The 14,077-nt window shown below is 37.1% G+C and overlaps 1 protein-coding gene across 1 annotated transcript; it reads left to right on the top strand.

Annotated features, from left to right (window-relative positions):
• The first annotated feature begins 1,548 nt into the window (after positions 1-1,548).
• Positions 1,549-2,995, top strand: LOC145106864 (uncharacterized). Its single transcript, XM_079043789.1, has 4 exons — positions 1,549-1,557; positions 1,735-2,204; positions 2,269-2,590; positions 2,696-2,995. The coding sequence occupies exons 1-4, from the start codon at positions 1,549-1,551 to the stop codon at positions 2,993-2,995; spliced, it is 1,101 nt and encodes a 366-aa protein (XP_078899915.1).
• The last annotated feature ends 11,082 nt before the right edge of the window (positions 2,996-14,077 follow it).

Below are 14,077 nucleotides of genomic sequence, written 5' to 3'. Positions count from 1 at the left end.
GTGATTCCTGCTAGATACTCCTACTGGTCATATACTCAAGGCAAATAACAGATATCAGCAACTCCTAGGCTAAGGCATCACAAATCAGGCAACTCTAGCCCTAAATATGAATTACCTAGCCTATCCTCTAGCATGCATCCCTAACATCTCATAAATATCTTGTAGAAAGGATCGATTAACTAACAAACGAATACCTAAGCTATATAGAACCATTCACCGGTAACAATGCCAAAAAACTTTATGTGTGATTTATAACCAATTTTATATTTATAAAAGGTATACAAGATGTAACACCGTAAAATTTCAAACAAATTTTTCATTTTAAAAATCACATAATTCTCATAAACATATTTCACAAATCTCCAAAATGACAATTTATCAAAAACACATGTTCATAAAATTGTTTAAACACAATCCAGGATCCTCAAAACATAACTCCGCCTCGTGTGTACAATCAAGCCGACGCCTTCCCGTGATCCTGAGAAGTACCTGAAACACATAACACATAACACGGTAAGCACAAAGCTTAGTGAGTTCCCCAAAATACCACACATAACTCATTAGCCTCTCATGGCTATATCTCAAATAAGACCCTCCGGTCAATGTGTCTTAGTGGAACCCTCCGGTCCCACAACTCGGGTGGACCCTCCGATCTTAACTCAATAAAGCTCAGAATAATACACTACATAAATCACAAAGACATAATGCAGGAATTTAAAAACTCAATATAAACACACAAGACCCTCCGGTCACACAAAATCACCACTCAAGGTAAGTATAGTGAGAAGACTCACCTCGGAAGCAAGTAAATAAACCTCATACATGAATCACCGATCTAGCCTCCGCCTAACACATATGATAATTATCTCTAATTAACACTCCAATCACAACTCTAAATAAACCAAAGGCTATTCTCTCTCTCTAACTATTGGAATGGGTAAAAGACCATTCTACCCCTTCATGATCTCAATAATCCCTGTCTTGACCAAACGCTAAAGTCAACTGAAGTCAACACTCGAGTCAACAGTCTATGTTGACCCGACTCGTCGAGTGCATCTATGTGACTAGTCGAGTTCCCTTTCTCCTTCAAAAAAGTCGCAAAAACCTAAATTAACGCGTCGACTTGTCCCATCTACTCGCCGAGTTACTCCTGCCCAGACTCGTCAGGGAAAACCCTAGCCGACTCGTAGAGTTGGCTCATCAACTCGGCGAGTCCCTCAAGTCTCTTTTCTCATTCAGACATTTTAAGGTAGATTTACAACCCCAAACTCTAGATCTAGCCTCCAAAGGCTGAAATACCAGGTAAAGCTCCAATCTTTACGTCTATGCATGACACTTAGGGCTTGAAATGCCAAAATAAGTCCCATTTAGGGTCTTAAGCATAAAAGCTCCTCTATGGATGGATAAAGCTGGGGCCTTTGGACTCTATGGACCTCACAAGATCCAGATCTAAAGTCTCAATCTCCTGGCGAGTTCAACACACTCAAAGTCTCAAGGAAATATGGAAAAAGCCCTAAAATTCCATGAAAACGAGATCTAATCACAAAAATGAGCAAGGTGAAGACTTTTTACCTTCCACAAAAGCTATAGATGAAAACAAAGAAAATTGGAAATGGTTTTTAGAAAACCTTAGAGATGACCTTGAACTAGATTATAGTTTTGTTATAACTTCCTAATTTTAAATATTGTACTTGGTGGTTTCATTTTCTCTAACATGTTACCATTGCTGTATAGGGGCTATTAGAGGCTATTAAAGAGGTACTGCCTACTACTGAACATAGGCAGTGTGCAAGGCATATTGTTGCCAACATTAGGAAAAGATTCAGTGGTGTACAATATGAGACCATGTTTTGGAATGCAAGCAAGGATCCCGCTGAGCTATTATTCAATGCTGCCATGAAGGAGGTTGAAGTGCTTAACCCTGCAACCTTTGCTTATCTTATGGAAATAACCCCCAAATTTTGGAGTAGAGCATTCTTTCAAGAGGAAAGGATGTGTGATTCAGTGGAGAATGGATTGTCTGAGAGCTTCAACAGTGTCATCAAGGATGCAAGGAAAAAGCCAATCATCATTATGTTAGAGGAGATTATATTGTTTGTTATGGAGAGGATATATAATTTAAAGATCAAAGGTAGTTCATGGCCTGATTACCAGCCTTGCCTAGCAATTACACTCCTACTGAATCGATTAAAAAAATCTCAAAGGTACTTTCTAATCTTTACACTCCTAATTGTATTTAGGTACTTACTTTTGTTATGTCTGCAATAGATACTGGCAGGTTTTACCAAGTGGTCTAAACCAATTTGAAACAAGAAACATGGCTGAGTCCTATGCTGTTAACATGGACAAGAAGACTTGTACTTGTAGAGTGTGGCAACTTAATAGGTATGGATGCGTGCATTCACTTGCAACTTTATCCTTTCTGAATAGAGATGTTGGCACTTACGTGCATACAATGTTCTATGGTGTTGTGTACAAGAACACTTACAAGTACCTAATTCATGGGATGAATGGTAGCAATATGTGGCCACCTACTGACTTCATACCATCTCTTCTACCAATGCAGAGAAGAATTCCAGGTAGACCAAAGGTTAAAGGAATAATAGATGCATCTGAAAAGCTCCCAAGACACACTATGTCTAAGGCAGGGAAAAAAGTATCATGAAGTGTGTGTAAACAAGTGGGGCATAACAAGGTCAGATGTCCTCAAGATGAAAGACCTCAAGTGAAAAAACCTCAAGTTGGAAGGAGGGCAAAACTCAATGTGAAACAAAGGAAAACAACTACCAATGAAAATGGTGAAGGAGCACAAGGTGTTGGTGCAGGAAGCAGTGGATCAAAATCAGTGCCTGAAGGAAAAAATGGAGACAACACAGTGGGTAAGTGTAAAAGAAAGAGATCAAAGAGAATCATCAAGATGAAACTTGCTAAGAGGGTTAAGGGCAAAGATGGGAAAGGATATACTAGTGCAAACCCATTGGACCTTAATGATTAGGATTTGTTTTCCTTGAACTTGTTATGTTTGAACTTGGTTGTGTTTGTTTGAACATGGTTGTTGTGTTTGGAATTGGGTTGTACTAGGTTGATAAGTTTGGATTTGTACTAACTTTGTTTCTTTGAGAAACATATGTACTTGTTTATTTGGTTGTCACTAATTTGTACTACTTATGTTAATGAGAAACTTAGTTTGTTTAAGAAAGATATGTACTTGTTTTATTGATCGTGCATGGGGCATGTTACCCAAGGGAACACGGGGTCAATAGTTCTAGGAATCAATGTTAACTTGGTTAGGTTACAAGGGAACATGTGGTCCTTGTAACATCAGTTAACACATGTGGTCCAATAATTTGCTTGTGATCCTTGAATAAGATGTAGGGTCCTTGTAACGATTAAGACATTAAGTTTAATGTAATACAATAACCAAATTAAAACAAAGTACATTACAAGTTGTTCATACAAACCAAAACAAAGTACATTAAAAGTTAAACATACAAAGCAAAACAAAGTGATACAACAACCATTCATGTTAAAAATACAAACCAAAACAAAGTACATTACAAGTTGTTCATAATTTAACCCAAATGACCTTGATTTCAACTTGTACATGATTAAACACAAAAAAAATACCCAACTACATATTAGGTACACATTCAACTTAAAGACCTCTTATTGAAACTTTTTGTTCGACCTAAACAACCCAATTATGATCACACCTTCATTGTTGCACTGCATTTCATCAACCCAAGCTATAAAACCTGAAAGAGAATCCTGATTCCAATTATTTGCATGAAATAGTACATGTTAAGAAAACTAGGGTTAACATTAGAAAATGAACAAATGGTAAATTACCTTTTTGGGACATGCATAAAAGGGCCTTCCTGGGTTATTGGTAGTACGTTATGTTAATATTATAGCCTCAAATCCACATCCGCATTCCATGTTTTTCATTATGTAGTTTCACAGTGGAGCCTATTTGAAGAAGAAAACAATGTGATAGAATGAAATAAGTAGGTATAGAAGAATGATTGCTAGTACATGTAAAAGACTAAATTACCCCCACTGTGCAAGTCACATGGGGTCACTAACATCCCCACTTTTTCCTTCTAACATCCCTATTTTTTCCTTCTTCCCATTTCTATTGCACTTTCAACAAAATTTTTTATGGATAACAATTAGTACATAGGATCATAAGCAATGAAAAAAAACATCACCCAAGCTTACAAAATGTATGTCATTTAAACATGTCTTTCATTCATCATTGGAGTTTACTTACAAAATACATGTCCTTTAGACAAGTCTTTTACATATATCGCCCAAAAAACAAATATAAAAATAAAAAAAGAGAAAATCTACATACTAATATGCTTCGTAACCACCATTGCTTCAAATCCATCCATCACCCAAGCTTAACAACGAAATGCACAACCACCAGCAACAAGAGAATCCCCACCATCATGCCACCCATCGCAACACCAACGACTTTAAATTTTTGATCATGGTCATCCAGCTTGTATTGGAGACTGATGTGGTCGATCCTGCACGCGGTATAGTCTTGTCCGAGCTGCTCCTTCAACCGTTGCATTTCAGATTGGTTTTCTGCAATCTTCTGACCAAATTCACAAAAGATTGAGTGGAGCACATTGTAGTTGATGTCTTCAACAAAATTTAAAGAGTCTGGTGAAGGTGGTGGAGCCGACATTGTTGCTTTTTAAGGGTTCTTGTCGATTAGTCTTTGGAAAAATATGATAAACAAGTTTCAGGGTTGTTTTACTTCAAACCCCACATGGGTGTGTCCCCTTTTGATTCGATACCTAAGCCTGGAACTCAATCGACAGTGTAAGGTTCAGTGGGGTGTTGGTAGGAATTAAAGGCAGTAATTACTTTATGTTTGTGTGTCATCAAGTCAACTCAGTATTGACTCAACGGGTTCAATTACCTGCTTACTTGGCAAGTGACGAGGCAGGATAACCTGCTAAAATGGGTAACATGACTTTTCGAATCGGTAAAACACAAGTACAAGCCCTTAAAATGCAAAAAATAGTCACAAGTGACCATTTAAACCATTATACGTAAGTTTGTAGGGTTATAGTGACAATAACCTACCGCTCCCACACACACACACACACACACACACACATATTATATATATATATATATATATATATATATATATATATATATATATATATATATATATATATATATATATATATATAACCTTAAATTTGTCAGCTTAAATGTGTCACATATAACATGATAGCGCCTGTGTAAATGCAGCTTGCATCTATTCCGCAAGTAATCTAGCACCACGCATAGCGTGTACGCCTAGGAACATGTTACGCATAATCTTTACTCCTGGACTTGATTTTTCTTCAACGATTATAGTCCAGTAATCCATCAATCAACACCTCTTTATGCAACTACGTGTATAATCCGAAAAATATAAATTTAAAACTTTATAAGTACCTTTTATCTTAGTTTGCATCATAACTGAACATAAACATAGTCGATATCACAAAAAATAAATGTGTAAAATAGGCGATATTAGTGGCATATTCACAGATCATCGTATTCTGCTAGAAGGGAAGCTGATACAAATCATACATCGTTTGTCAATGTGACCTATGTCCATGGGCAGGAGGGGGTATTATTATTCAAGAGTTATCAAACATAGATTACAAGTACAATTCAACAGATATTTAGCATACTAATTAGAATTAAAGACACAAAAGGTGACTAGCTGACATGCTTATTTATAAACTATGGATTAGATCTAGTACCCTAATAAGCCAAGCCTATAAGTCCATAGGTGAATGAAAGGTGCCAACCAATCATATGTTTCCATCCAGATGATTGTAGAACCTTCATCCTTGGGATATGTTCATGGCCACCAGCCATGCACATGAGACACCAAACCATACTAGAAATGTTGTATTAAAGTGTCTAAGTTCATAAATAAATTGGTATATTCTTGTAATTGAAAGCAAAGTCCCTTTTAGGTTGCCCTCATAACTAGAACTTGATTAGAACTACATTTTGTAGAAAGAAGATGGTTTATTAGATTATTATATGATTAATAAACTAATTGGAAGTTATGAGGAAATGATTTGTTAATATATTATATGACTGATATATTAATTGGAAATAGACAGTTGATTTGTTAATTTATTATATGATTAATAAATTAAAATGAGACAAATTGTTAAAAATTTTGATTTGTTAATTTATATGATTAATGAATTAATATGACATAAATTAGAATTGATTAATTATTAACCATAACTAATCTGGAATTAATTTTGGATTAGTTGGAGTTAATTAAAGGTGCAAGGGGTGAATTCTAATTGTTCATAGTTGAGGTAATGAAAGGCAATTCTAAAGGGTTCCATAGGGTGAACGATTTTATGAGGTGGGGGGTTAGGGTTTCTAGAAGCCTCCTGGAACTGATAAGGATAACTGCCTTGAATATATAAAATCTGAATATTTTATTATTCAAATCAGGGTTTATCCTTATGATACCTAGCAATGAAAGGCAATTCTAAAGGGTTCCACAGGGTGAACGGTTTTGGGGGGGGGGGGGGGGTTAGGGTTTCTAGAAGCCTCCTAGAACTAATAAGGATAACTGCCTTGAATTTATAAAATCTGAATATTTTATTATTCAAATCACGGTTTATCCTTATGATCCCTAGGTATAAAAAATCTTCCCTTGGGACCTTATATTCATGATTCTCACTTTTCTAAAGGTGGTGACCAAAAATGTACCTCTTCTCCTATCTCCTCATTTGTCTTCTAGTTATAGGGTTTGGGTGTGAGCCATTAAAGGCATTAACCTTTGGGTGTTAGCTTTCCAAGCTCTTCAAAGGAATAATTAAAGTAACTTGTTTGCTACAACAAGTTTGAGGTATGTAAGCTTGATTTCTAAAATATGAAATTGCTAGGGTTTATGTTAGTTTTTTTATTAAATGTATGTTTCCTTCAAAGTGAAATACATAGATTCTTTTAGGTTGCATGTGCCCTTTTCTTAATTGTTAAGTGATTTTCCGCATTGAGCATTTTGTTGTAAGCTATAAAACCTATCAGTGGTATCAAAGCCAGGTTGGTGTGTCTAACATTGAAAGCACATTAGTTGAATCAATTTGTTTCTGTTAAACTGTAATCACGATGAGACAGAGGCTCTATCACGAGGTGAACTCAATACATATCCTAATATGATTTATGTGGTTGTTATTTGGTAATTATCTGTTTTGATTTCTACCAAAATCCAATTTTTTCTTATCTTAGATGATTAAATAAAAATCCTAAATATTATGAGATAATCTTAGATAAGATAATGATTAATAATGAGATTAATTAATATTATCCTTATAGATCTAATACTTAATTTAATTAAATGATTAATTAAAGGATAAATATTAAATGCATAAATGGTTTCAATGGTTAATGAATTAATTGTTTAAATAATTAATTTTAAATGTTTAATAAAATAATCGATTAATTTTGATAAATAATTTGAAACATTTTATTTTGAAATGGTTTAAAATACACCCCTATATATATATATATATATATATATATATATATATATATATATATATATATATATATATATATATATATATGTGTGTGTGTGTGTGTGTGTGTCTATGTGTGTGTGTATTATAAGATTAATTACTATATCTATATGAAATGTCAATCAAACAAATAGTAGGTATTATTCACGAAACCATGCTATAAAGAGGGTATTAAGAAACGACCTATAAAATGACTGTTGAATGTGTGTCTTTTTCAACCACCGCTCTCATGTGTGGTGGAGCGACGTTAGCTGAACGGGGTTGATATGACATAATTGATATTCAAACTATAATCTATAAAGTACTAGAACATTCTCTAGTTACTTTAGGAAAAATATGAAAAGTATGTGAATCCATGAAAACGCACATTGTTTCTTTATGAGTTGTCAGTGGTTGTCGAGCGAGTTTGGATGGTTATTCACATCTCGTTTGTTATCCACGACATTCCAGTCACAAAAGTGAGACCATAATCCAAGATTAAACATGCCATTGATAAGATTCAATGAATCTTAAAAAGATCTAGGAGTTTCTTAAGATTGAAATTGGTAAAAGCCTTACCTAGCTAAAATAGATTCGATTTTGATTACAACATCCCTCTTTAAAGTTCGAATCGAAAATATTGATCATAGCCTTAACTTAAATTTGGGTTAATAATTAAGGATTAAAATCAACTACCTTGAATTTTCTTTTCACACTTAAAGATGTCTTATAAAGATAGACCTGGTCTTCCTCGTTCTTCTGGAGATGGTATTCCACTTTCAAGTTAAGGTGAAAATGTCTTCCCTTCCTTAGGAAATGGTGGAACTGGACATCGTCTCTCTTCAACCCTTCCACCACCTCCTCCCGTGACTCTTCCAACATCACGTTTTCCTCAAGTTGAAAGATGTACAACTACTCAAGTGCAACATCACCAGATTTACGACCATTTTACGACTTTTTATTTATGCTTGTTTTAAATCAGATTGATCTTTATAAATGCAAAATTTGTCCCTTTAAAAGTATTTCCGAAGAAAATGTTTTTCATTGATTATTAAAACTTAGGATTTCATAATCTGATACAGAAACATAAGCATAAACAGAGCTTACATCAATAATCTAGTAGCCTACGAGCTCCTCTAAATCTATCAATAGAATATTACATTATCTGTCAGTACCTTCATATATCACTACCTATGATACAAAGAAACTGAGTGGTCAGGTTGGGAAACCTGGTGAGCACATAGGGTTTCAACCCACAATATTATATTCTTATAATTATATAATCTTCAACATTTAAGTATCCTAGTTACCCCAATCCCGCTATTATCTCTTCCTAATCCTAGAATAATGATCTCTAAAGGATCCTTGACATTAGTCATTTATATTTTCCTAAATGACTAGGCACGACAATATGATAATACTTTGGACATAGTACGACAGTACATATAGTACTTTTAGTTAAGCACGAAAGTATAATAATATTATGGACATAGCACGACAGTACAAAGAGTAATTTTGGGTAAGAACGGTAGTATAATAATACTTTGGACATTGCACAACAGTACGGTAGTACTCTAGGTAAGCACGACAGTATAATAGTACTTTGGATATGCAAAACAAGTCATGACTTATTATTTCGCACAACTCTCACTTAACCTATCACAACCACTAACTCACACGACCCTATCACAACCTCTCATTCATTTTTACGCATAGCCCTTTACTATCCAATCATATTATTAAGTATAATATACGATTAAATCAAGTAACAATCATATCATATTGTACAAATAAATTAAACACAAAAAAAATGCATATAGCAATTAAGCATTTAGAATACTTGTATCTATGTGTAAGTTGAAAGTAACTATGCACTTACCTGACTTAGGTGAACGACTGGTGCTTTTCCTTGATTATTTATTTCTTATTCTAACGTGACCTAATATAATCATTACTAAGTCTTAGTTTAATTATTCCCTGACGATAATGGTAGTCTAGATTCCTCACTTATCCCAATGAATACCGGGAGTTCTATCAAATAAGGATCAACTGGGAGGTAGGATCATTACGACATATAGTCTTTCTGAAATCCAACAACCAAGCAAATGTGACCCTTCTAGACACCTCTCCTGTAAGTAGATCAATCCGTATAACGACATGGAATTACTGATAAATCTTATTTATAGATTCATAACAACGACTATGACTATACATATAAATTAGACTAAAATAAGGATGAGTGTAATTTAACTTACATATATTTTCTATACAAAAGTATAAAAATTACGCTGGCAGAGTTTCTACTTGCTAGCTACTACTACTTAGGGATCGTAGGGCTTCTCCGAAGACTAAAACTAAGGTTTTTTGGGCTAAGGGACAAGCGATTCGAGAGGGAATGATGGGAGAAGTGTAAGGAAAGAATAAACTCTTGGCACCTATTTATAGGCATATTTTGTCACATGCACGTCATGCAAGGTATGGTGCCCGCCACGCACATCAGCCATGCAGGCTCCTACTATCTTCTGTCACGTGTCTTTGCCTGATTTATCCACCCATGCTTCTTCTAGAAGCTGCCACGTGTAACCACGTGTCACAAACTTGTGGAGCCACATCGTCGCGTCTCTTGGAGTAGAGGGTGGTCGTTTTGCCACGTGGCGCACTCCGGTGCTGCCACGTCATCATCACATGTATTTTCCTGAAATCTTCGGATGGCCATAACTTTCGCAGAAGAGCTCCGTTTTCAACGTTCTTTATATCCCCATAATCCCCTTGACGAGCTCTACAACTTCATTAAGGCCTCAACATCTAATTCTATTTCTAACAAAAATTCATATTTTGACTGCTAAAGTCTACGCAAAATTCATAACTTTTCATACGAACTCCGTTCTCAACTGTCTTTTTGTCGACGGGTTCATATTCACGAGATCTTCAATTCTCGTTTATATTGTTTCGGATACCTATCAACCTATTTGAATTTTGATTTTTGTACCCGTACTACATCTCTGAAACTTCCAAAAATCATAACCTCCTCTTACGAAATCAGATTTGGGCGCTCTTTATAGGAACGGTTAACAACTACTACGACTTTCGTTTAGATCACTTTGGCTAAAAATTAGTTTATAAAAAATTCAATTTTTACGATACGCAGTGCCGTGTTGGTTTAATCGCGAAACTTCAAAGAAGCATAACTTCTTCATACGAAGTCGGATTTCATTGTTCTTTATATGTACGAAATCCTTACCACATATACTGTAAGTTTATTCTAAATATTCTTCTATCAAAAATCCATTTTTAACGCTTAATATATCTTAATTGACTAGCCTGAGGGTGTTGTAATTATCTCCCCTTTATGATGATTACGTCTCAAAATCATCTACTAAATAGGGCTTGTATAATGGCTCCGCACGTTACCTTTCTGTAACATCCCGACAATGAGGTATTTCTACATTTAACCCTAGTATGAAGAAATATTGCATTTTGACCCTTGGAATGAGTTTTATTTGCAAATTGGTCCCATAGTGTCATGGCAAGGCTTAGTACGATGGGCGTACGATGAGCGTACATGTGCGGGCATTAGTACGTTGGGCATACATGCACGTGCATTAGTACACTGGACGTACACCGCGTACGCTGGGTGTACGTGAAGGATCCTCACACCCTAAATTTTAGGGTTTGGTCCATATATAAACATCATTAACTTCTCATTTCTCATTTCCTCTTCAGCCTCCACTTGCCATTTCGTCCGTCTAGAACCCTAATCCATCTTGAGAGTGTTCTTGAGTTTTGTGGGTACTTTTGGTGATTAAGATGGAAAGAGAAGAAGAGCGGGCCACCTTGTAATAGTGACACGCCTTAGACCCAAAATCTCATCACCATTTGGCATCATTTTAAGGTAAAAAGCTCTCATCTTGATGCATATTGCTCTTAGTTCTTGTTATGGTTAAGTTTCATGCATTTTGATCCCTTTTTCTTGGTCTACTCTAGACTTCATGAGCTGTCCTTTCACCATTTGGCATCATGTTATGGTCTACTCTAGACTTCATGAGCTGTCCTTTCATAGGTGTTGGGGTAGCTTGAGTCATAAAAATAGGTTCTTGGTCGTTAATATCCTTTCATGCAAGAGCTAGGAAGTCTTAATGGGTTAAAGAGTTACGGTTTTTGGTGTTGGAATCCTTATAGCCATTCTAAGTCATAAAGTGGGAAACTTTATGACTTAGAACATCATTTTGGGCTTCGATCTGGGTTGTGGACGGAAAGGCTTAACGTATTAAGCTCTTGTTGGAATTTTGGGACTGGGCAGCGTACGTTGGGCACACCTGGAGGTACGTTGCACGCCCTGCTTTTGGTCAACATCAGAGTACGAGGGGCGTACTCTCTTGGTACGTAGGGCGTACTCTGCTGGGAAGTAATATTGACTTTTGGGCCCTGACCGTTGACTTTGATCAGGGTTGACCAAGTTTGACTTAAGGGTATTTTGGGTATTTTAAGCTATAGTTAAGCCTTGGTATCTATTTGTTGAGTAGGTGACCTGTAGTGCCGGTATTCGGAGCATGGTGTTGTTCAACTATTCGTCAGTCTGAGAGGTGAGTTTCACCTTACTGTACCGTGGGTCGAAGGCACCAATGCTGGCCAAATAGATTATCTATCCTAGTTAGGATATTATTATGCTAGTTTGTGGTTGATTAGTAGATCTGCATGATTATGTGTATTTACTGGTTTTGTGTTTATGTTTATCTGTTACATATGTCGACATATTGTGTTGGGTTGAGGTTGTACTGCTTTGTGTTGTAGCCAACAAACCATGGAGCATTCCAGATATGAGATGAGCACTCGATTGGCATGCCAAACTAATACTGAGGGCTCGGGAGAAATCCAGATATGTGCTGAGGGCCTGATTGGCATGCCAGACTGATACTGTGGGCTCGGGGGTAATCCAGTCTTTCTAGTTGTGGACCCAGTATTAAACAATGAAGGATGCGATGTGTACGATCAGCCGGAGCAAGAAAGTATACCCTAAATTACCCACACTGTTATTTGATATTGTGTTTATGTTAGAACAACATGCTAATGATAGGCTAGGGATCTTCAAGAATTGCATGATAGAATTGTCTGATAACATAGGATTTCTTTCTTGTATAGAATGGACATCATTACTGTAGTTGCATAGTGTATGCATCATCGTTGTACATAACGAAAATTCTATAGCCTGAGAATGTTTGGTTTAGCCTTATTTCATGTTCTTGTTTGATGAAGGGCTTAGGGTAGAATTAGGTATTCAACTGTCTATAGGATCCAGTGTTATGTACGATTAGGAAACACGAGTGATGCATGGTCGGTGGAAGTTTCAAGGATAGGTTATGTGAGAGTAGCCGACCAGTTGAGAAATGTCTAACCTTACTCTAGGGAGTGATAATAGGATGTATGCGTATTCTAGTGTGTGTTGTTAGGTTTGTTGTGATGATCTTCTGAGACAAATACAGGTAGGTGTGGAAGGTAGTATGGCCCGTACTACTAGAAGCACAAAACCCGTACGCGTAGCAGGGAAGTTACAACCCCTAGGGTTTTGTCATTTGGAATAGCTCATATGGTATGTAATGCGCCTCGTCTGATATATTTTCTGGTTTATTTTTAGTATGGTGGTTACGAGGAGATTCGAGTCAGTAGCTGGATTGAGTGGCCAGGATAGGCCGTGGTTGACTGAGGAGGAGATTAGGGCGTTGATTTCTGCTTAGGTTGTGACTGTTGTCCGGGGATAGATACCGAACCTGTTTGGCTCTATCAAGCTCGCCATGATGGACTACTTTGACGATCGTTACGCTGCACTTACTGAGGCTACTGTTTCTGCAGCTACCACGACTGTTGCAGCCGCTGGGGTTCATGGAGAGCGAGCCTTCCAGTATTGGGACTTCCCTAATACGAAGCCCTGGGTGTTTGATGGGGTTCGGGATCCGATCATTGCTATGAGGTGGTTGTCCGATGTTGAGGGATGTTTCTTTACTTGCTCCTACCCAGCTGACAAGAAGGTCAAGTGCGCCCTGAACCTTCTCAGTTTGAGGGCGAAGGATTGGTTGAGGTTGGTTACTAGCTCCTATACTCCAGAGTAGAGGGCTTCTGTTTCGTGGGAGCAGTTCTTGTAGAAGTTCCGAACGGGATATGTCCCATTGGTTGAGAGGGAGAGATTGAACCAGGAGTATTTGGACTTGAGGTAGGGGACCGAGTCGGTGACGGAGATCACCAATATGTTTAATAAGAGAGCACTGTTTTGCCCAGAGTTAGCTGCTTCTGAGCAAGCTCAGATGACCCGGTACTTGACCATGCTCAAGACGGACATTCGCTAGTTTGTATCTACTCAGCGCTATGGTACACTTGTGGAGTTATAGGAGGCCGCTAGGCGGTAGGAGATTGAGTTGGATCTCCAGATGAGGGAGCGGTGGCAGGCTCCATTGTAGTCACAGCCAGCGGCGAAGCGGTTCAAGGTTGTTGTGGTGAGATCTGGGAGTCAGAGGGGATGCACATGTGGAAGTTCA

This window comes from Lactuca virosa, chromosome 4 (assembly GCF_052849685.1).
Source record: "Lactuca virosa cultivar CGN04683 chromosome 4, Lactuca_virosa_CGN04683_v6, whole genome shotgun sequence".
NCBI lineage: Eukaryota > Viridiplantae > Streptophyta > Magnoliopsida > Asterales > Asteraceae > Lactuca > Lactuca virosa.
The sequence above is the reverse complement of the archived record's forward strand: the minus strand, read 5'-3'. Positions and strand labels throughout refer to the sequence as shown.

Excerpts from the sequence above, each read along its gene's own strand:
- LOC145106864 (XM_079043789.1), top strand. Across the intron at positions 2,205-2,268 it reads CGATTAAAAAAATCTCAAAG|ATACTGGCAGGTTTTACCAA; the intron begins GTACTTTCTAAT and ends TGTCTGCAATAG. Across the intron at positions 2,591-2,695 it reads GAATTCCAGGTAGACCAAAG|GTCAGATGTCCTCAAGATGA; the intron begins GTTAAAGGAATA and ends GGGCATAACAAG.